Here is a 22,510-nt window from a genome sequence, read left to right as displayed (position 1 = left end):
TTCATCCAATATTCGCTAGCGAATGGAACTGACAGGCCAAGATTGCCCATTTTATGCCAACGTGCTTCCAATATTGGTTGGTCATTGGAGAATCTGGGCCATCACTGAAGATTCTATATAATGGTATAGTAAATATTGGAAGCAGATTGGCTAAAGTGGGTCATCATTGGACCTTTTTTTGCCAATGCTCTTCCAATACTTGCCCAACACCTTGTGCTGCCTGGGACTTTACCGAAGTTGCCCTCTAAAAATAAAAAAAAAAAAAAAAAAAACATTTTAAACGATTTTAACGAAAATTGTTCATTAAACGCGGTTCACGTTTATCGGCACCTCTTAGCTTATAAGGCCGCAATGCTGAATTATTTACGCCACGTGCTGAAAGCCACCGCTGGGCACAGATTACAGAAGGCTGCTCCATCAGCGTATGGTTGGGGCCTCGCGTTCTTTGCAGGTTGATCACGATACCCAACCGCACGCCAACATATCAGTCGTTTTCTGCCGGTTCTGCGTTGGCCTCCAGAAGGAAACGTAAACAGTCCTTGTTATCAGGAGGTGTCAGTGTATGCGAGTTCCGTGACTCCGTTGACGCGAGGTTGTCATTTTCGAAGGCAACACTTTATGGACGACCTTAGATAAAGGCTATAATGTCTACTCGATCACAATCTAGTGAGTACCCTCCAAGTGCACTTTGTTCTAATCAAGATAGAACTCAATAGTTTTTGTTTTGTTTTTGTGGACGTCTACGCGCTGATAAGCCTGATATCCCATTTCGTGTCTAAGAGGGGATAGTGTGCATGCACACTAAGCTCTTCGCAGAATCGACAACGCTTCTACGTCGTTCGGTGCATTTCCTGACGCCAATCGTTCCGGTAACGCCAAAGCAAGACCTCGACTAATCGTGAGCAATCAACGTTCCAGGTATGTGGACTAGTTTTCTTTCGGAAAATGGAATTTATCTATACATCGCTTGTATTAGCTTCACATCAGCGGTAGTTGTTGCAGCGGTGCCGTAAGCGAGCAAGTTGTGCAGAGTATATTTTGAACCACCGAGTTTGGTTTTGTCAGCAGTAACAATGAAGAATATGCTTCAACTTGGTTCGCTGACATCGCGTGCAGGGTATGGACCCTCATTTGCGAAGCGACGAAAATATAGTAAGGAGAGCATGCAACTACTTGTCGAACCGGATATCCGGTTAATCCGGAGGAAGGCGAATTCGGCTATCAAAGCCGGTTTTCCGGTTATTTGGATTTCTGAATACGAATATTCCGATACCTCTTATACGGTTATCCGGATTATTCGGTTTTATCTAATGTAAATTATAATAAAGCTCTTATTTCATTTGTACCAATTTCTGGGCATATGGCGACGAGATCGTACAACAGAGTGCGCTTTTGTGCCGACTTTTTTGTAGCGATTCCGGTACAAAATAATTTATACTTAAATATTCAAATATGCGGATATTTAATAACCGAATAACGTAACGGGTTATTCAAATAACCGGTTTTCCCGTTTTCAAATTCGAATATTTGCTAATTCTAATAACCGGATTATCGGTCATCTCTAAAAACCGGTCTGTACTGCGCCCACTAATAGCAAGCGCCCTACCCAACACATGAAGTCAGATTTATATACAAAATGCATTTTTTGTGCGCCTCTGCGAACTGCATATATGTTTGGTGTGTCCTAGATTGTTTTTCACGAATGCACATATATTCGAATTGAGAAATATAATGTTTTACCGTTAAAATTAGCTGTCTCTTCGTATGTAATATTTTAATAAAAGCAGTATTTAAAAGGTCAAAACCATACCTGTAACGCATTTTGTCTAGAATAAACACGTTTTGGTCAAGGCTTATATGCTGGAAAAAAGTACCCTAGTTCTTAAAATTTTTACAGCGAAGCTGTTATGCGCTAAGATCAGGGAAAGAATGTGCCCGCGGATGTTGACAGAAATGTACCAAAATATTCTGGCGGGCTAGTTGGTTATACATACTAAATCACAAATAGCGCTAAGACAAGGACAGACGAAGAAGTGGACAGGACAGGCGCTAACTCACAACTGACGGTTTTATATACAACAAGAAGGAAGAATGTGAAGAAAGTGACTGGTGTTGAAAAAAAAAAAAAAAAAAGAAGAAATGTTTCTATTTCTAGCCGAGGCCGTTCTAAGAAAGTAGCGTGTTTTGTATATAGTTCAAATTCATTACCTTTGTTAAATTTTTATTATTTTCGTTTTCGTCTAGTATGGCTTAGTCTTATTAGTCTAACAAGCTACTGAAGGCTTTAAAAAAAAAAACAACAACAACAACAACAAAAAAAACACACGGCTTGGCGAGTCGTCCCCGAGCAATCATATCCTCTACTGCTCTGCATCTTACCTGCCTCGCACACCTCCTTTGTAAAGTGGTCTAACATAGCAGTTTTAGTTCAGAAGGAAAACAAATATCTCGGAACTCATGAGCCGGTTTAATACATATGAAGGAATTTGCTTGAAGCATTCCAATTTATCCGTGAAGGCTAGAGGGACAGGACCCAACAAATGATTTGACAAAGACGGCAAATAAGTCCTCCGAACCCAACAGTAATCAAGAAAATATGAGGGTAACGTAAAAGAGTCAAGTAATCAGTCAAAGTAACACAATAATAAAATACTTAGAAGACTAATGAAAAGAAAAACCGTACAACGTAATGAAAGTGCAAAATTGGGTAACACTTTTTTAAAATGTTTCATAGTAGTAGATTTATTCAGGGAGCCAATTCAATAAGCGTGGTTCATAAGAAGAATGCTCTCGCTTTCCATAACTCGTATAATACAAAGGAGTAAAAAAAAACGATCTGAGCTAAGCAAATCTCTGCGGGACATAAGGGGATATTTGAAATCATTAGGAAAATCAATGACGATAAAAATAAGAAACTTACCTATTTTTTAGCACACACAGATGGCTGCGAAGAAGTTTGTTGGGTGCACTGAGGCTGCTTCTCAGCGCAGTTGGGCGTGACATATAGACATTTGCAAGCATTGCATCCCGACTGGTGCCCCATGAGCGGAAGCGCGTGCGGCACGCGCGTGAAGATAGCTTTGGCAGGCTTGCATTTGCTGGCTCTTGTTCACAAAAGTAGAAATATAGCCACCGCCAGATTCCCCTTTTGCTTTGTCCATAAAAGCGCTCATATTTTCTCTATAATTGAGACTCACAGCAAATCATTTTTATTTTGAAAAAGTTCTTTGGCTAGCTGTTCGGCTTTTCCTAAGGGTTTATATCACATTCGCAGAGGACGTTTTAGCGATGAGTGCCATTTGAGCACATCTACGTTTTAGCCAAAAACAAGGGCGCCTGCAAACCCTTACTCCCCCCCTCCTTCCCCCCCTCCCCCCACCCCTCCCCCCGCATAGGCAGCCTGCGGCGGCTCAATCCGTTTACCCACTTCGCCCGCCATTCGCTAAAGTGTGATTCGATGAAAAATCAGTCTTTGTTAAACATCGTTCGACCAACTGGGTGCCACTCCTTCCTGAAGCCCAATACAAAGCGCGGCAGCGAGATTCTACCATGATTGATTGGCGGATGGGAAAGGAGGAGTAAGGTGCTCGACGCTGATTGGTTAACAGGGAGGTTATGTTACCAGAAGGGTAGGCGAGTAGGAGCTCGACCACCCGTGCACACTGAGGGAGAGGACCTCGTGAGTATGGAAAGTTCTGGAAGAGAACCCTGTTTATCTGCCCAATTAGTGGTAGTTTCGGTTCATTCTAAGAACCACTGCCAAGTCTGCGCATGGTACACGTTGAACTATCTGATGAAGAGCGCCGTGAACGTAGACGTCGGTGATGATAGAAGCTTTGGCTTATGCAACACCATTGTTTAGCAATTTGACATAAATTATTCTCTAAATATTTATAGGAAGCAGTTATGCTGGATTTTACCAATGATTTCGGAACTTTGAGAAGACTCATAAGAGGAAGCCGACACACATAGTTCTCAGATTTTTTACCCAGAGTTTACAAACACTCAAGAAGTATTTAAAATGCGGAGGGAAGGCCTAACGTCAGAAGGGGCCCTTTCCAATCGAAGCCCGTCGGTCATGCACAATGTGACTATCAGGCAGAACAATAATGTCAACCTCTTCGAGTGGTGTTTTATCATTCTCGACGGCGCAGGAAACATCTTTGTGCCAAGATCAACCCTAAGTACGATTAGAGATTAAGCTGGAGAAATGCTCGCGGTGATAAGATATCAGTGTAAGAGTCTCCTTCAGTTGTCACTATATTGTGTATCTCTTAGGCTTGTAACGAAATCGAATGACGCACTTGGAGTGTTCATCATAAACGCTGGTGTGTTCCCGAAAAAAGACAAAAAACAGAGATGCTGGTCATCGTTGCCTTGTTTACCGTACTGATCATTCTGGGAATCAAGCTCTTAAGGTGAGTTGTTACTCTTAGAGAAGTACAGCGTATCCCAGAATTAAATGTTTTTTTTTCTTCACCGCCCAATATAAACTACGCATATCAAACTTCAGTCTCTGCCCAAATAAAGCAGCTGGCGCTCCGGATCAGCCGCCAAAGTTTCAAAACCAGCCGTTACCTTGGTCAAGCTTTACAAATGGTTTTTGTGAAACTTTATTGGGAAGAAGGGGCGTGATCCCAGCAGCTGACGACATTCAGCTCGTTGCATTGGTGGACATTGTCGTCCCCCATTTTCCATCGAAAATGTCTGAAAATAGCCTCTGACTTTTGAATAAGATAACATGTTAGTTTGAAACTTTGGGAAATCTGGTCCGTACTGCTAGCACTACACGTAGGCGGAGGCTGAGCATTCATTGATGTGTAGCTTTTCCTTTGCGGTGACAAAAACATTGTATGTTTTTCATGCATACCCTATGTGTTGTGTCTGCACCATCGAAGGCAAAAATTATGAGTTGAAATAGTTAAATGCATCCTCAGATCGGCGGGCTTGTATTTTTTTTCTGCAATGTAATAAAAGTGATAGTCATCGTTCTTGGTAGCGCGGCGAGGATAGACATGCAACACGCATTGTTAAAACTGTTTTCAATTGCATTAAATATGAATGGCTTGTTAAATTGTTTTGGTTATTAGTGCTTAAAAGTATATTTTGAATTGCCTAAATAAATTAGCTACCAAAATAATTTGCTTAACATTTGGAAAGATTGTACCAAAATATGAGTGTTGTAGTGATATTAAAATGATATGCTTGATAATTTTCGAAGTCGATACAGGTCCATAAAAATAACTGTGGCTTATAGGAAGTGAATGTTTAAAATATTAGAAAGTTTAAATTGTATATTCATTAGCTTAAATATTGCAGCAAAATAAAACAAAACACGCATACGGTGGTCGCATTTTATATAGTAAGGAATGACTTATTTTCTGAATGTATAACTGCGCTGAAGTTTGAAAGAATGCTCACAAGGCTTCGGACACGATCATTTATTCAACATTGCGAAGAAACAATAAATCATTATGCAGGTATGTCAACAAAGATGAACGCAACAATAGGAATAGCTTTTTGGCACAAGATATATGTGATGCTGCTGTTCATTATGACGAGTATGATAATACTTCTACTTCGTGGCCTCGATGTATTTACAACTTACAACTTATTTATTTTAAAATAAAAATTTCAGTCAATATTTCAGTAACTGAAAACTATTCTTAGAGCTTCAGTTCTGTTAAGCACTAAAATAGCGCTGAGGCACATAAAGTAGTCCTCCGCGCTAGAACAAAATAAGTTATATCGACGTGGTAAAGCGATGGACACCGTACTAAACGTTTTGTGAGAATACAGCACCGTTGTTTGGAATTTTGCGTTGGAATGGTGTTTGTTAAGACAAAAGTGTGTGTTCCAACTTTGTGCACAAAATGAGTGTATTCAAGAGCTCCCGTGATTTCGGCAGCAGACAAAAAGATATGCGACTGATTGTTCGTGCTAGCCCTGTTGCGCTTCGACGGTGCTTCAGTTAAAACGAAAATTGTTTGACAGACTGAAAACATTGATTGATCAGAAATCTCTCAAATAAATTTGGTGAGTAGTTATTATTGACTTACGAAATGTTTGACAAGACCGGAAAAATCATTTGACAATATGTCGGTTTAAGAAAAATATATAAATTGGTTAACATGTGCAAATGCAACAAGTTTGATATTAAATATATGTGTAATCCTCGGAACAATGAGCGGAGACTTGACTTCTTCAAATGTGGGTTTTATCAATCGCTATTCAATTATTGAGCGAGGGTCAGTGCCATCTTTCAGCACTCGTCGGCCTATAAGTCAAATTGTAAATGAGCAACTTCTTTTGCTGGTAATATTTAATCAGGTCGTAGGATTTAGCAATTATAACGGAGGAAGCAATGCTATTAATACTTTCCGTTGTGTTAATTAAAAAAAAACACTTGTGAGTAGACGGCGAACCTTATTATTCGTACAGTGTGTATTGCTGACTTTTGGCAGCAGCCTTTTTTACATGCTGCGGTTGCTTTGGTAACTTTTTTTAAGTATATTCGTTGCTACGGGCAAAAACGTGTGGCACTGCAGTCTAGTGGTAATGATTCTAGAGTAACGAAAAAAAAAAGAAAAAAACGAAGGTAGGAAATGTGTGGTTGAAATTCGTATGAATGTTACTTAGTTTGGGAATAATTTAGAATTATAGAATTTTACGTAATGAAGGAGATTCACATTGGCAGTACATTACAGCAGGTTTTAATGTGGGACAACCATTTTGAAATAATTATCACTGTATGAATATTTATGTAGCCTCGTCTAACATAGATTTCGGTCCATATCCCAATAAACTAAAATGGCTCTCCTTAGCGGTTTTAAATTCTTGTGAGATAAAAGTCGATGGTAATTTTTGTTATGTTTAATGATTAGGCAGTCTATTTAGTTGCCGTTGAGTAATAGTTTTAGTTTAAATAATGTATTAATAAAAATGTTTGTAGGCGTAGCTTATTCAGAATTTGTATAAACGCGCTTGCTCTACCTTCATGTAAAATCAATATAATAAAAAACAAGTACGATACTCACCAAGATAATAGTTTAAAATGTGCAATAATTTTAGTATCACTAATCTGCAGAAATACGTGAAAGTATTTGTGCACCCTCGAATAGCTAATTGGTCTTTTAAAAAGTCCAGAAACGCACACATGCTGAAATATTTTCGTGTGCTTTTTCACGGAACGCTTGACCCGTCTTTTAAGAAACGTTCACCAGAGGTGCTTTTGGCGCCCTTAAAAAGTATGTTACCAAAATAAAACAGATAAGAATACAAAATAAAAGTTGATATCTGTGATTGTAAACTCTCTCGAGTATTCTCCTGCCGCGCTGACAAGCAATCATCAATATACACTCTCGTTTTCAATGTCTGAACAGCGCCATATTGGAAAATAATAAAATCAAGAACAACACAGGACAGACTCTAAATTATGTATTACGTGTTCGTTCCACAGATGGAGACAGAAAACCTTTTCTTACTTCAAAGACATTGGAATTCCTGGACCTAAACCAAACCTGCTTTGGGGAAACCTGAGGGAATACCATGAAAAGGTGATTGTGGCCATGTATTGTAAGCTATGAGCTATTAACAATACTGAAAGCTGTGAGAACAAATATGTTAAAATTTAAGCCTCAAAAGGTAGAAAAGAAAGGCCATGTCCACACCTGCTGGCTGTCATTCTATTACCTCATGGTTAGCTTAGACCTGTTGCAGAGACGTCTGCATTCTTGACTTACCTTCGGTGATTTGCACAGACTTATACGCCAAGATATGGTCTCGCATTCAATTAAAGTTGAGGTTTCTACATTTTTTATTTTTATTATTTCGTATCGATGCGTATGTTTGACATGACCAAAAATCTAGTGCTTAAAACGATTTTTTTTAAATTTTCTTTTCGAAATATGAATCTCTTACTAATTGTATATTAGAACGATATCTCGTGAGTTGTATTACGTTGTAATAATTTTTTTCTTTAGTAACAACGTGTTAAAATATTAAATAGTATATTTAATAGAAGAGTTCATGATATTATAATTTTCGAACTGCATGAAACTTTGCAAGCATATATTTAAGTAATTGTCTTACGCTGTGGTATGTAATAATAAAGGAAGGTACGCTTTATTGGTGAGTGTAACTAGGTAATTTGACGTGTTCAAGCATATGTCTGTTACCACAGGGATGGGCAGTATTTCAAATACAAGTATGTGAAATACGTATTTCAAATACTGTGTGTATTTTGCATTTGTATTTAATTACAAATTGGGTAATGTATTTCACGTGTGTACGTGGGTATTTCAGATACAATTGTAATTAAATACAATTTTGTAAGCGAAATTACATCCCTCAAACTTATTGTCACGGTCCAGAGCAGGAAGAAAACTACGCTCTGCACCGAATGCAGTGTCTCTCAATCAAGCACAAGCGTTTAGTGACTTTGTGATTACGGTGCTAGTCCAGGGCAAGAATAGTGACGAAATCAACGTTCACAGGCAGACTGGCTAAATAAGTGCCTGTGACAACGTGTGGTGCTTTCCAGCCTGATTTCCATCCATATTTTTGCCTGAAACATTCTAAATGCGCGGGTCGTCCAGATTTTCGTAACTGGTGCGAGTTGCAACAATTAAAAATTCTCTAGCTAGTGCTGCGCGTCTTGGTCGTCTCGGTTCTTTGCTGGTCTATACCAAAATGTAATCGACAAAAAAAGCTGCTTGAAGCTCTGTACTTTTTTCACCTATTATGTCCAAGCTGATTACATGTTTTGTGATTATATTTCTATTACGTTGCTAGAGCCTCGCACACTAACTCCCGAGTTTGCGATGCAAAATTAAAATGAGATACCCAGAAACCCGTTGCAAGTGCCTTGAAGTCGCTGACGCAAATTTTGAGGAATGTATTTGGAAAAGTATTTGGAGGAGACCAAATACATTTGGTTGTATTTGTATCTTGTATTTAAATACTTTTTTGGAAATGTAATTAGATTTGTAATTAAATACATTTTGACGAAGTATTTTGTATTTGTATTTTGATACATATTTGCATGTATTTTGCCCATCCCTGGTTTACCATGTATGTATCTGATGTATCATGTTGAACGTTGAGGTTCCGATAGCTTGAAAACTTTTTTAGCTGTGTACTGCATTAAAATATAACTCATCAGGAAAGTTGCAACCTGTACTTAATCGAATATTAAAAATTAATTATAATACTCCTATGACATTGTTAGCTGTTGAGAGTTCCTTCGCCAGATAGCACGTGTACATGGACACTACTAAGAGGGTGTCATCACATGTTACGATACATAATTTTTTGTTCTGAATTTTTGTATCTCCTGGAAATGATTTGTCAATCCTCTTCTTCAAAAGGAGTGAATGGTATGCGTTTTGAAGTATTAACTTAAAAAGACCACTTGATTTTGCAAAAGATTTTATAAAACGATCTCTGCAGTGCGTATTGACTTATTTGGCATAGTTGTTCCCAACAGGAGTTAATACAGGCTGTGAAAAAATGGTGCAAGCAATATGGTGACATATTCGGGTAAGCCTCACTGTTATCAACTATTAAAACTTGAGGAGGAAATATGTTTTCAAAATATTTACCTTAAATTCAAACGTTTACGTTGCCCTAATTTTAAACAGATCTATCTTAATTCAGGTTTTGACTATTCTTTACATCCGTTTCCATTTTTAGCACAGAGCAATTTCTGCCATAAAGCATTCCCATGTTTCGAACTGAGTCATTCGTACATAAATACGATCTTTCATTTCCATTTAAATAAAAGTGCACGTTTAAGCGGCTGTAATAATTGATAAACTATGCCCATGTAGTTTTTTTTTCTTAGTAACTAAGACCGTTTTAAACCAATTGCTTAAAGTGCAGTTATATATTTTATAACAAAATATCTGTGAACCTTTTGGACAACCGATTCTTGTAATGCTTTTTATGTGTATCATAATTAGGGTTTCGTGTTTCCGGTCAATACAGATAAACCTCGAAAATTATACCCCGAGGCTCCGAGCCAGTTTTATTAAAATAGATAAAAACTGAAAAACCTCGATTTGAGTTCTTATCAATAAAAACAATCGAAAGCTTTACGAAAAGAAAATTATCATCTGCATCTTTGTTTTGCTGATTTGGAATAACTCCCCCCATGAACTGTATGTGAGGCTGCTTCTGTCTTTGGAATCACACACTTTGTTTCGTTTCTATTTTTTTACGGTACGGGGCGTTGTTTAAGTGTTTTTATCGCGCGTTATGTTCCTCAGAAGCCGGTGAATCCCACGCCTCTGCCCTATTGTTTTCATCAGAAGCATCGACAAATCCTTATCGTTCTCCGTCTTCGATGATTTATACAAAGAAACACCCAAGCTGCGATAAAAAATGCTGGATAAAACACCCCCAAATTCTAAGAAAAATGAGCTCCAAAAACGGGGAACCGTAATCATAAGCGGGCATCTAGATGTTCATGATTACACAAAATAAACAGATCATGATGATTACAAAGGAAGACAAATTTTGTCTCAAACTTTGCCCATTGCCAAGCTACGCACATACATACCTTTTTTTTATTCTTTGTCAATGTTCTTACAGCTTCTACAATGGAGATGTTCCAATGCTCGTGGTGCGTGACCTTGAGTTTCAGAAGTACGTCTTTGTCAAAAACTTCTCCAACTTTACTGGCCGTGGCGTAAGTGTTACTTTTGGCAATAACTGAAATACCTATTATTACCTTTTTAATTTTAATAACTGAGAGAGTAAGTGTATATTTATGGCGAATTTGTTTAACTAACGTTTTCTGTGGCAGTCTTTGTGCAGTTTCGCGCGTTCGTACATCTCGGGAAATCATTCATGAAGCGCTAAAAAGAAGACAGAAATTCAAGGAGTACGGTCGCTCATAACTATAGCTTGGCTACAGTAAATAAATTTGGATTCAGTTCCAGAAAATGGAATGCAAAAGTCCACGTCATAGATCCACTGTGCAGATAGTCTAGTGCTATAGTAGTTGCAAAGCGTTTGCAGCCGCCATAATTTTGACCAAGTCAAGGTTGATGCAAATATGCAGAGTTGTTTTTGTTTCGCCCAGAAAATTTAAAGTTTTAATTCCTTAAATTTTTATGCACCAGTTGGATTTTATTGTTTGCGATGTCCTGATGACGAGGTTACCTTGCAATGCAATTTTATTAATGTTTTTTTTTTTCTGTTTGACGAAATTGATGTCAGAAATGTTGTTAGGGTGCACATAAATGGTAGAGACAGCAATAAAATCTAGTTACGACCTTTCACGTTTGCCCAATGATACCGAGACACGAACTAAACTTAAAATTTTTGGGCTCCTCACGATGGCGTAAACGTGTTAGCTGTTTCGTCGGCCATGACACACAGGGTGTAAGAAGAAAATATTTCACAGGTTCTTTTTTTCACCGCAAAAATAAACTACGCATTGCCTAACGATCATTTTTTCACCCAAAAGTCGCACTAGAGGTCACAACCAGATGCCAGAGTTTCAGCCCTCAAAAGTTATAAGTGATTTTCTGAAAATTTCAATAGGAAAATGAAGCCCATCTTCACCCATTTTCGGTTTCTGGTTTTATAGAGCCCCTTGTATTTGAAAACTCCGTCGGCTGCCCTTTTCCTAATGAACTTTTCAGAAATACACTTATAACTTTTGAATAAAGTATCAGATCGGGCTGAAACTTTGGAATCTGGTTGTAACCTCTAGCCCTACATTTTGGTCGGAAAATGAGCGTTCGGCGATGCCTAGTTTATTTATACGGTAAAAAAAAAACTACATTTTTCGGGGGGCACCCTGCACATATTTTCTGGCATTAGACTGAAAGGTTATTATAATCCGTTCTAGGTGAGCGACAGATTAAGTTAAAAAAATTAAATCACTGTTTACACCGACTTGCCAACTGAGGGGACGGTTCCTATTCAATAGTAATGAAAAGCCATATTTCATTTTACTCCAAGACTGGCATTCGTCGAAGGTGCGGGCTGACGGGTCAAATTGCTGGTCACCTTCGAACCACGTGGTGTATTTGCCCCGACGTGCGTGCCAGTGCACGTTTCTTGGGTCACTAGAATGGGCAGGAGATCGGAGCAATACGCCACGTGTTTGCTAAGCTGTCAAAGTAGATGACGTGATTGAAGCTGGCGGCTGCCCGTGGCGTTGGCTATTCAGAAGCACGCACTTGTTCATGAACAAGGCAGCGTTTGCTGGGAAAAGATGTGGGGCACTGCGCTTGCAAATAAAAACCAGATTCGCAGAATGTGAAGTTTCTGCACATTAGTTCGTGGCGAGAGCAGCTATAGTTGTCAGTGAACTAAGAAATTACAGTTTGGTTATGGTTTGTCCAGAGTGTGTTTTGTAATGCCGAACAACTTCAGCAGCCGAAAGGTGCAACACTCGCGCATAACTATTTTTGTTTTGGTGAAAAGGACATCTAAGGTAGCGTAATTCAGCCGCCTGCCCTTGCGATTTTATTCATAGGCAGTAGAACATTAAGCACGATATTACAATATGAAAATGAGCCAAGTAATTATTTTTGTTTTAATTTTTAGCAGTCGTCTGATTACCATCGGCGTAGAATAGCATTGTGTCTTCTGGCTTAAAATATAATTTTTTTTAAATATTTTTTTGGGAGACGCGACGAAAATAGTGTATTACTAAAAAACAGAAGTCCGCTCAAATTTATATGGTTGCTTACATGGTTCAAAATCCGACATTTCGTGGAAAGACATGGAGGAGAGGGGAAATGCTGAAGAAGGGGGGGAAATCGTGCCACATTTATGCATTCGACGTATTCCAGATCTCTTCATTCGGCCCCGAAAGGTAAACTCATTACGTTTTCACCCAGGTTACTATGAGAACCGACGAGATGCACCCAATTGTTGGCCGAGGTTTGATTCACACGAAGGGCTCCGAGTGGAAGAGCATGCGCTCCTGCGTCACGTCAAGTTTCACCAGGCTGAAGCTCAAGCAGGTAAGAGTTGGGTCGATCGACTCTATGTAAGCTTGTTTTTATCAAGTTTTGCGCAGCGGCCCTAGCGAGCGCCGTAAAATTTCATTTCATTTCATATTTTATTTATTTCTACCTTAAAGGCCTGGTTAGGGCTTTACATAAAGTGGTGGGGGGGGGGGCAGTTTAACGATGAATGAAATAGCAGACGCAATAATATAACAATAGTAGAACACACAAAAAATAAAAACAGGATAAGTTATCTATAATAGGCAAGAGATCGTAAAACACTGTGGCATCAGTGGTGCGAACGATGGAGGAAGGACCTGGTTCCATTCTGTATGTGGTTGAAAAAACCCCGGGACTGCGGGTAAACGACACAACACTAAAAAGTCTCTAGAGACTTTTTAGTGTTGTGTCGTTTACCCGCAATAGAGACTTTTTAGTGTTGTGTCGTTTACCCGCAGTCTCGGGTTTTTTTCAACCATGTGCAATGTACACCAGCTCGTTTGCGCCCGTACTTTTTGTTCCATTCTGTGATGGCAAATGGGAGGGATGATTCGTTGAACGCGTTAGTTTTGAAGGAAATTCGTTTAACTGCACAAGAGTTATTCAGGCCGGATGATGTTCTATCGGGGGCGAGAACAAAGCGTTCTTTAGTTGTGGACAATGGTGATACATTTTATGGAGAAGGCAAAAACGATACATTTAGGCTGCGTTTCGATTCCGCGTCTTCACACTCATTTAAGATATTCGCGTTGGCTAAGCTGGCAGGATGACATTGTTCAATGTAAATTTCTGACAAAAAGCAAGGGGAAAAAACAACAGCTGAAGGGAAGGCACGCACGCCTGATGCAGCTTCACAGATTAGCGTTTGAGTGTGCTCGGGTGTATTTTGTTCTCTTGCAACCACTTAACACACTAGCACACCGGCGCCATCTCACGGGTAGCTCTCGCAATCTTGACGTGCGCATGTCTGTAAACCAACGTTACTAATGGCACATTCAACTGGGGCGCACCGCACCGCACCGCGCTGCACCGACGGCCGCGTCACGTTCGCTTGGTCGTGTCGGTGCGGCTGCACTACGTTCGCCTGGGACTTCATGCGGCGCGCGGCACCGGTGCGTTGCTGCACCAGCTGCACCGTCGGAAGGAGGCCATGCAGGTCCGCGCACTGCGACCTTGAGTTAACGCTCTCCGCCTCCTTCGGCACCTCCTCTCTCTCTCTCTCTCGCCTCGTCGTCGGTCTCGTCTCGCGAAACATGGCGGCACGCAGCTCGAGAGAACGTGATGCCGGCGCCGCTATCTTCTTTCCCTCAAGCCCTCTGCTCTGGCTACGATTCCAGCAGTGACGACGGGCGTCGGTTTTTCCCTTTTCGGGAAGTGTGTGTGTGCCAGACTTGGACGTAGTTCAACTACACTACTCAAACTACTGTAGTTTAACTACTTTTTCGAGTAACTTGGTAACTTTCAATTACAACTTGATTTAGGTAATTAGTAGTTTAATTTAACTACTTTTTTCAGGTAACTTCTACTCAAATTACTAACTACTTTCGAAATTATATAGTGCTAATTTTTCCCATCACGAAAGTTTGAGCGCAGAAATGAATAAGACGCCGGCAGATGAGGTGGCATTCCCTAACAAGGGGCCCCCTTGTTCGGGAAGGCGTCCTTGGGTCAAGGTGGCGACGAGCAGCCAAAACATAACACCGGCACGCACGAACGCAGGAAGAGATGCTTAACAAGCCTTGGTCGGGTATTGACCTAATCCGGTAATGCACGCAGGCGCCGCGTCTCCAGCTGCAACCGTGAAAGACGGGGACACTCCGAGAGTTGTTGTCTGTCTTTAGAGAGTTCTGACTCAAGCGGTAGGTTCCACGGGAGGCGCCACTGGAATGACCTCGCAGCTGGGCGCCTGTTCCCATGGTCGCGTTGTCGTCAGCGCATACGCCTTTGCAAAGCCGGACTCCCCCGCGCACAAACCCTGGCACGGATAATCTGTTCATGGGAGCACGTTCCTGCTTCCAGCTGTAACTGTATACGAGCGACGATGCTTGTTCACGTAATCCTTCGTGTCCTTCCGACCATCCATGCCTGGGAGACCTCCTCTTCGTTAAAAACGATTTACTTGTCAGGCGTGTCAGGAGCGTCAGAATATTGCAGTCGCCGGCGAGGATTGCGAGTTACCCTTGGGAGATCCTTTTGTTGGACCCGGCGTCAGCGGCGAAGTATACTTCGATTCATCTTCGGTTAAACCAAAACATTTATTTTTTCAGTAGCGTAGCACTAGCACTACAACGGGACGCGCAGTCGTCCTGATGATCTCATCGTCGTGGCGCGAGACTTGAACCCTTGACGGTCTGGTGCACTCGCTCAGCGTACTCTCAGAACGACGTCGGAATAAAAAGGGGCCAGTCATAACAATCTCAACTTGACGAAGAAAAAAGAAAAACTAGGAAAGTTTGTTATAAAAGACCCTCTACTCGAGGCAAACCTCACATGTTTCGTCATGGACACCTAAGATGCCGACACTCGCTTACTCGACCCTGCACAGCCTGTTTCTCAAATTCAACGCTGCCGTTCTATTCAGTGCCATGGTGGAACGTCTATTTACCTCGGCTGGGGACGTCTTTAAAAGGAAAAGGGGAAAACTCTCCTATCAAGAACTTTGAAAGTCAATTGCTTCTCCGACCGAATAAATTATTTTGGCGCAAACGCAAGCTATAAATAGACTGCATTTATTTTAGGCTCGCAGGGTTTTTCATTGATCAAAACTGCTGTTCCTTTTGCTACCACAAAAATATAAAAAAGTAACTTCGAAAGTAACTTCAAAGTAACTCGCTACTTTTTAGAGTAGTTAGTAGTTTACTCAATTACTATTACAAATGCGTAATTTCTACTCTACTCCAATTACTTTTGGCGTCGATACTCAGTAACTTAACTTAACTACCTTTTTTGAGTAATTTGTACATGTCTGGTGTGTGCGGTGCTGCGTTGCGTCGGCCGCCGAGCAACCAGTCCACCACGCCGGGCACGTGCAGCTTTCGTCGTTCGTCGGATTCAAGACGTCGGTGAGCATTCGGACTTCGTTTTTCCCTGGACTTTGGGTCCCGCAGTGGGGACTTTCCTTTTTCGGAACTTTCGTCTTCTTTGCACCGGCGAACTTGTTTGTCGGCTGCAGTTTGTGTCGCGAGCGGTGATTTGTTTCGCGTTCTGTCGGGAATTGAGTGCTGTCTTGTTTTTTTCGCGGCCCCGCTGCCCGAAGTTTCGTGAGTGTGTTGTTGGAGTAACGCGTGTTCGCATTGCGTTCTGATGGTTTTGTCGTGTTGTCGCCGTGCGCGGCTTTTTATCGCCTAAGTAAATTTCTTGTTTTTCTTTTAACCCCTGCGTGCCCTCGTCTCTGTTGATTTTCACACCGGACGTGTACCTATCGCTTGTCACCAGTCCGAAAATGAAATCGCGTATGTGTAAACGCCCTGTTTCATAGTCCATGTGTTTCGGTTTTTACGTTGGAGGGCGAATTTTGGTCTAACAAGTACATACTTGAACCATCCACCTGAAAGACAATTTGTTACTTTCATTCTTCGCTAGACGGCGGCAGCCGCCGCCCCACTCTTGCGGATATTTTTTACCGTCCACCCGTTCATGTTTTGCCCTTGCAGTGACCGCACCGAGCGCGTCGCACGGTAGGATCCTTCGCGTTCGCCTGGTAGTGCGTCGTGTGGTGCACCTACACAGTGGCGCGGCCTTAGGGGCAACATTTTCTCGGTGCCGTGCGCGCCCCAGACGAATGCGACATAAAACACTCAGTTGGGGAACTCGCCCTTGAAACCTGGACCGCTCGCGTCCACCGAGAGCAAACGGGAAACGATTACAGCGCCGCCCTTTACCGGAGAGTGAAAACATGAAAATTGACTTATATAGCTACTGCGAGATGGCGTTACCGGTAATTGCGCGACTCGGCCTGAACCGATACGTACAGACCTGCTATTCCCAGAGTCACCACTGTTGCAGAAATGGCGGCGTTGCGATCGCGTTCAGTTCGGTTCTCGCGTACGGTTCCAAGGCACTTTTGAACATCATGCTTCTATGGTAGTATCGCAACGGAGTTGTTCTAGTAACGTTGCTGTAAACCGGACGACAGATGTACCTTTGGGCGGCACAAATAGTTTCCGACTGCTTGGACGATTGACGCTGTGAAATGAACGTTGGAAATGCTCACTCCATTCAAACAATACAAAAAGATGGCGCAACGGATTCTGTTCATTATAGCGCGAGCTTGACCTCGAAGTTTTGCTGTATGCTACGCCCTGGAAAGTGGCGGGTAAAAATTGTCGGTCTTGGAATCACGTTTATCTGCTGCTTTCTGAATAGCTTTATCGAACTGAGAGATAGTAAATTCCGGGTTAAGAAGAATGAGGCCTGTGATTGCCAAGATCATAGTGAGTTCATATAGATAAAAAAAAAATACACTTTAATGTCGTTCGACCATGCGTACATTATTACGCGCATTCGTTCCCAGTGCGTCGCATAAACTTCACAAGCTGAGGCCGAGTGGCAGTTCTAGTATATGCGCGGTGCTGCACTTTGGAAACAGATTTATAGGGTTATTTCCCCCTCACAGTCGCCCTCTTTGCCTTTAAGCATTGCGATAGCACCGCGTTCCATGTTCGGCTCGGGGGATCCAAGTAATGAAATGAGTTTTAGAGTATTTCGTTGGAGTTACAAATATTTGGTGACTTTCGAACAATTCATTGTGACTTCAAAAAAGAAAAAAAATTAAAGTCAGAGTGTCTTTTTATAAGGTCGGTTTTGTTTTCGACTTTGTGTGCGCAGATGATGGACCACATCGCTGAAGGTGGCGACGTTTTCATGGACGTCCTGGGCGAGTTAGCCGACCAGGGCAAAGAGATAAACATGCTGAAGACGTTCCAGAGTCTCACGATGGACTACGTCGGTCGCGCAGCGTTCGGAATCGACACCTGTTTTCAGAAGGACCCGAACAATCCATTTCTCATCACGGCGCAGCGAACACTGAGGGAAGTCATGATCGGACCCTTTCACATGCTGGCCCGTAAGCAGCTTTGCTTCTTTTTTTGTTTTTTGTCTTAGAAGGAATCTCTATTTGGGAACTCTCGATGGACCTAGCTTGCTCGTGTGGGCGTCGGTTACACCAGAACAAGGCAATGAAATATTGTATCAGCAGCGGAAGGGAGCTGTAGGGTTGATAGCGCGCGAGAACAATAAACACGCGTACCTCCTAGATAAAAAAAAGTAGGCTGTGAATACGACACGGCTGCAAATTTTAAACTTGACGAAGTCTACGTGCGGAGTCTAGTGAAACACAACACATAAATTAATTTAAAAAAAATATTGTTTAAATAGCGGAGTTAATTGCACGAAACACAAGTACGAAAGAGATAATGCAACACACTTATTCTGTAAGTTACACAATCAAATGAAGGAAACAAACATTTAAACTCGAGGTAAATGCACGAGAAACCGATACAAAAAAAACCGAACCGAAAAAAAAAATCTCAAAACGCAAGTTTTTGATTCGAAAGTCATACAGGCAATTAAAACATGTGCAGCTCGAAACGCGAGGCACATCTGATCTTCGAAGACAAAAATGATCGTTTGGCATTGGCGATTGACGATAGTAAAACAAAAGCATGCAAGCCGCTTGTCCGCTCCCTTTGTCGTCTGCTCGTCCACCCCTTTTGTCGTCTGCTACGCACTAGCGCGCGCGTGCTTCAGGATCTCGGAGGCCATGGCGCAGCAGCCAATGGGAGCCCCATCGACGCGCGCCACCATTGGAACCGAAGGCGAAATCGTGGAAACTAGGAGCCGTTTTTGCGCTTCAAACTGATGACGTCAGCTCGCTCCTCGAGACCCAGTTAATGCTTTCTCATTAATAAATAGAAAATATATAGCGGCATTTCAGCGGTGATGTATAGCCTCGAGCCTCCCGGAGCGCCGACCAACGGGTATTGCACTGCCTCCGGGCTCGGCTCTACAGTTCGCGACTCAGCAATCGAAGACCACCTCTGCGCGCACCGACCAAAGTGCTACTCTAATGCGCCGAGAATTTTAGGGAGAGGAGGTGGTGAAAACGCGCGGGGACATCAAAACCACGAACTCTGATGCGAATGACTTTTCGAACGGGTTCGAATGCGAGAGTTAAACCTAGACGGAGGCGTTCTGCGCCTTAACGCGTTCGACGAGTGCTGTGCAGTGAAAGGAAAACTCCGTCGATTTTTCAGCTATTCAATCTAAAGGCATCATCCGAACGCGTAGGGCTTCCTGATTCCGAAATGCTATTTCGTTCCTGTAGATTTATTCTACAGGGTGATTCAAGGAGACGCCAGGCTCTTTAAATCGACCGCAAATTTCAGTTTCTTAACCTATCGGGCTACGACTTTGTGCAGCGTTGCCAACAGATTGTGCATTTTTTTTGTTGTAAAATTTGCAAAGAGCGAACTTACCTGAGGAAAAACTAAAGACAGAAAAAGACTTAGCTCCTATGGAAACGCAGCGACGCCATCGGTCTTCAAACAACACGGCGCCGTTTCGCACGGGAGGCAAACGATGGCGCAACGAACGCCGCCAACGAACGAGCATACGGTGCCGAGAGCCGGCGTATTTAGCAGACGATCTTCCGACCCAAAAGCGGCGCGCGTTCCGCAGGCGCCGACAGTCGCAGAAACAAAAACAGGCGCGGTAACAACAAGGAACTGCAGTTCCTTGTCTGCTAAAGACACCGGCTCTCGGTGTCGTATGCTCGTTCGTTGGCGGCAGTTGGCGTCGCGACCGCTTGCGCCATCTCTTGCCTCCCGTGCGGAACGGCACCGTGTTGTTTGAAGACCGGTGACTTCGCTGCGTTTCCATAGGAGCTAAGCGTTTTTCTTTCTTTACTTTTTCCTCAGGTAAATTCGCTCTTTGCAAATTTTACAAAAAAAAAAAAAAAAAGCACCATCTGTGGGCAACGTTGCACAAAGTCGTAGCGCGATAAGTTAAGAAACTGAATTTTTCGGTCGAGTTAAAGAGCCTGGCGTCTCCTTGAATCACCCTTTAGTTAATAAAGAAATTTATATTTTGTTTGCTGGAAAAAGCAGTACATCGTTCTCCCCAGTTTTTTCCTAGTTCTCCCCGTCATCCAAACTTGACGTCACCGGCGGGCAGCGAGGCGCACTGCTGGCAATCGGGTACGCTCGCTTCCGCCTTCTCGCGTCCAATAGGGAGCCTAACAGGGGCGTTTCTGCTATAATAATATATAGTTGCACAAAGTAGGATTTTGCCTAACATGTTGATCGAATTATGAGAAAGTAAAAAACAGAAGCAAATGGGAGTTTTAGAGAATCGTTTTTGCAACTCGGTACGCTCAAGCCACGGCTCGCTATAGTTTCGTGAAATCGCTAGCAAATTCGGTATACTTTTATCACAAGCTGGCAGTTAAGCTGGCAAAGAAAGGCCGAAAAGTAACGCAATACGTTCTTTGAAAAAATACCCAAACACTACGGAAAGTTCTCGGCATGCCGGTACAGATAACCCACATGCTCGTGTTACCTGAAGGTACGTGCCATTTGTTTTAGAATTTCTGTAGACAGGTTACTGTTGCTGACGCCTGCACGTGTAACTACTCTTGTAACATGCATATGTTCCTTGGTGATTGATTAATTTAGGAGAATAGTGATAGACCATTCCAGACAATTGCTTCTGGTCGGCGCCATTTTCAGCGTTCGTACGTGTGGCGCGTACTCTGCTCGCCTTCCGAAGCGGCGAGCATGCGCGTGCTGGGCTCTGACCTGGCACAACTAGACTGTGGCTCTCGTACACATTAAAATGTATGGAACGGAATGAACAACATTCGTGTAAACCAGACAGCTGGGTTACTGTTCACAAAGATCGTGCTAAAATGAGCCACCGAGCAATCATCAAGGTGCAATGAAAGCCGTATAAAATACACAAATGCAGTATTCATCTTAATAAAGAACATTTGCTTGACGTTACAATAAAGCGTAAAGTACAAAATTGCATCAATAATTTCTTAATCAAAGTAAGTAAACAAAAGTTACTAAAACAATGTGTACCGATATTATTTTTTTTGTCAGAGATGAATACAATGCGGTTAATCACTAATCCATTAGTACACATCGGAAGGAGGTAAATCTATAATAGCCCTGTTTTTAAATTAAGTTTTGGTGTTGAACAGTTTGCACCAGCCGTAAATTTACATGTCTCCCCTCAGCGATATTTATTCTTTTCATGGTTTTAAAAAGCTTTTCAGCCCTATATAACATTTCTCCGCAATAGAATAAAATGAAGATGTTTTCAACACCCCTTCTGTGAGAGATCATTCCACACCAAACACTTGACAGACCATGGGCAACGGCTCCTTCATGTATTAATGGGGCTCAGCACCTGTTCCACGAACCTCTGTAATACCAAACACAATTAGCAATATGTCGAAATTCACGTATAAACTCAGACTTGAATTTTTGTTTAAACGTTTCACTTAGTGTCGTCAACATATCGGCCGCGTAAGTGGAACTCCGAGAGTAGTCCGAGCAAGATAAAATGTTCCAAACGGATATAACGTTTATTAAAAAAAATGAAATAAGTTGAAATAACTCAAGCAATTCTGAACAACAAATGTGACTGCGTCAGATGTCGTATATAGTGTTAAAATGTGCACTCTTTCTCTCGGTATCATTAGCGCTCCTCTTTGAATGGATGTCGTAGTGGCCAAATACAGCCGGATTGAGTCTGCGCTTGCAGCTCTTGAAGCTGTTCCAGCTGCAGAAGGATACTCATCCCGCATCACGCGGCTATAACATATTCCGAGCATAAGTATGATTGTTTCACGTGACACTACAGGTTTTCCCGCTCATTTTAATCCAAGCGACGACCAATTTAATCCCGGGGTCACTCAATTTAATTCAAGCGCCATACAATTTAATCCAAGCGCCACACAATTTAATCCCGGGGTCAGTCAATTTAATCCACAATATATATATATATATATATATATGTACTCATTGGGGCTGTTCAGTGGTCGTGTTTTGCTTACACATTTGGTAACTTAGAACAATTGTTTGTACAATTAGAATTTTGGGGGGGCAATTGAGAATTTGATCACTAATGTGATTACTTTGAGTTACTAGTCCCACTATTGACGAGGCTTAACTGATATGTTGGTTACTCTTTTTAGAGCGCAGCTCTTAGGCACCCGTTTCCGGCTTAAGCGGTGTCGGCGTCGCCGCCGCCGTCGGCGTAACCACGCGGTGAATGATGGGTAAATTCCCCTGCTAAATTTAGCGGGAAAATTTCCCCGCTAAATCTAGCGAAAAACTTTTCCTGCTAAATCTATCGAAAAATTTTCCCAGCTAGATTTAACGAAAAATTTGCCCGCAGATTCTAGTGGAAATTTTTCCCCGCTAAGTCTAGCAGAAAAGTTTCCCCGCTAAATCTAGTGTAAAATTTTTCCCGCTAAATTTAGCGGAAACTTTTTTCCCGCTAAACCTAGCGGAATGTTTTCCCCGCTAAAT

At 42.0% G+C, this 22,510-nt stretch overlaps 1 protein-coding gene across 2 annotated transcripts in view; it reads left to right on the top strand.

Moving 5' to 3' along the window:
- Window positions 1-674: 674 nt before the first annotated feature.
- LOC115309320 (cytochrome P450 3A14) overlaps window positions 675-22,510 on the top strand; it is a 55,470-nt gene continuing 33,634 nt past the window's right edge. The window contains exons 1-7 of one of the 2 annotated variants that reach the window (XM_029967544.4): window positions 675-918; window positions 4,279-4,418; window positions 7,460-7,556; window positions 9,488-9,540; window positions 10,594-10,690; window positions 12,861-12,986; window positions 17,799-18,036. In XM_029967544.4, coding sequence (XP_029823404.2) covers window positions 4,360-4,418; window positions 7,460-7,556; window positions 9,488-9,540; window positions 10,594-10,690; window positions 12,861-12,986; window positions 17,799-18,036 — 670 coding nt within the window. In that variant the 5' untranslated portion in view covers window positions 675-918; window positions 4,279-4,359. The remainder of the gene's footprint in view (window positions 919-4,278; window positions 4,419-7,459; window positions 7,557-9,487; window positions 9,541-10,593; window positions 10,691-12,860; window positions 12,987-17,798; window positions 18,037-22,510) is intronic. The other variant, XM_040504881.2, reaches the window with a different exon arrangement.

This window comes from Ixodes scapularis, unplaced genomic scaffold, assembly GCF_016920785.2.
Source record: "Ixodes scapularis isolate PalLabHiFi unplaced genomic scaffold, ASM1692078v2 PGA_scaffold6__148_contigs__length_123643588, whole genome shotgun sequence".
NCBI classification, from domain to species: Eukaryota; Metazoa; Arthropoda; class Arachnida; order Ixodida; family Ixodidae; genus Ixodes; species Ixodes scapularis.
Note: the sequence above shows the minus strand (reverse complement) of the source record. Positions and strands in the feature narration are given on the sequence as shown.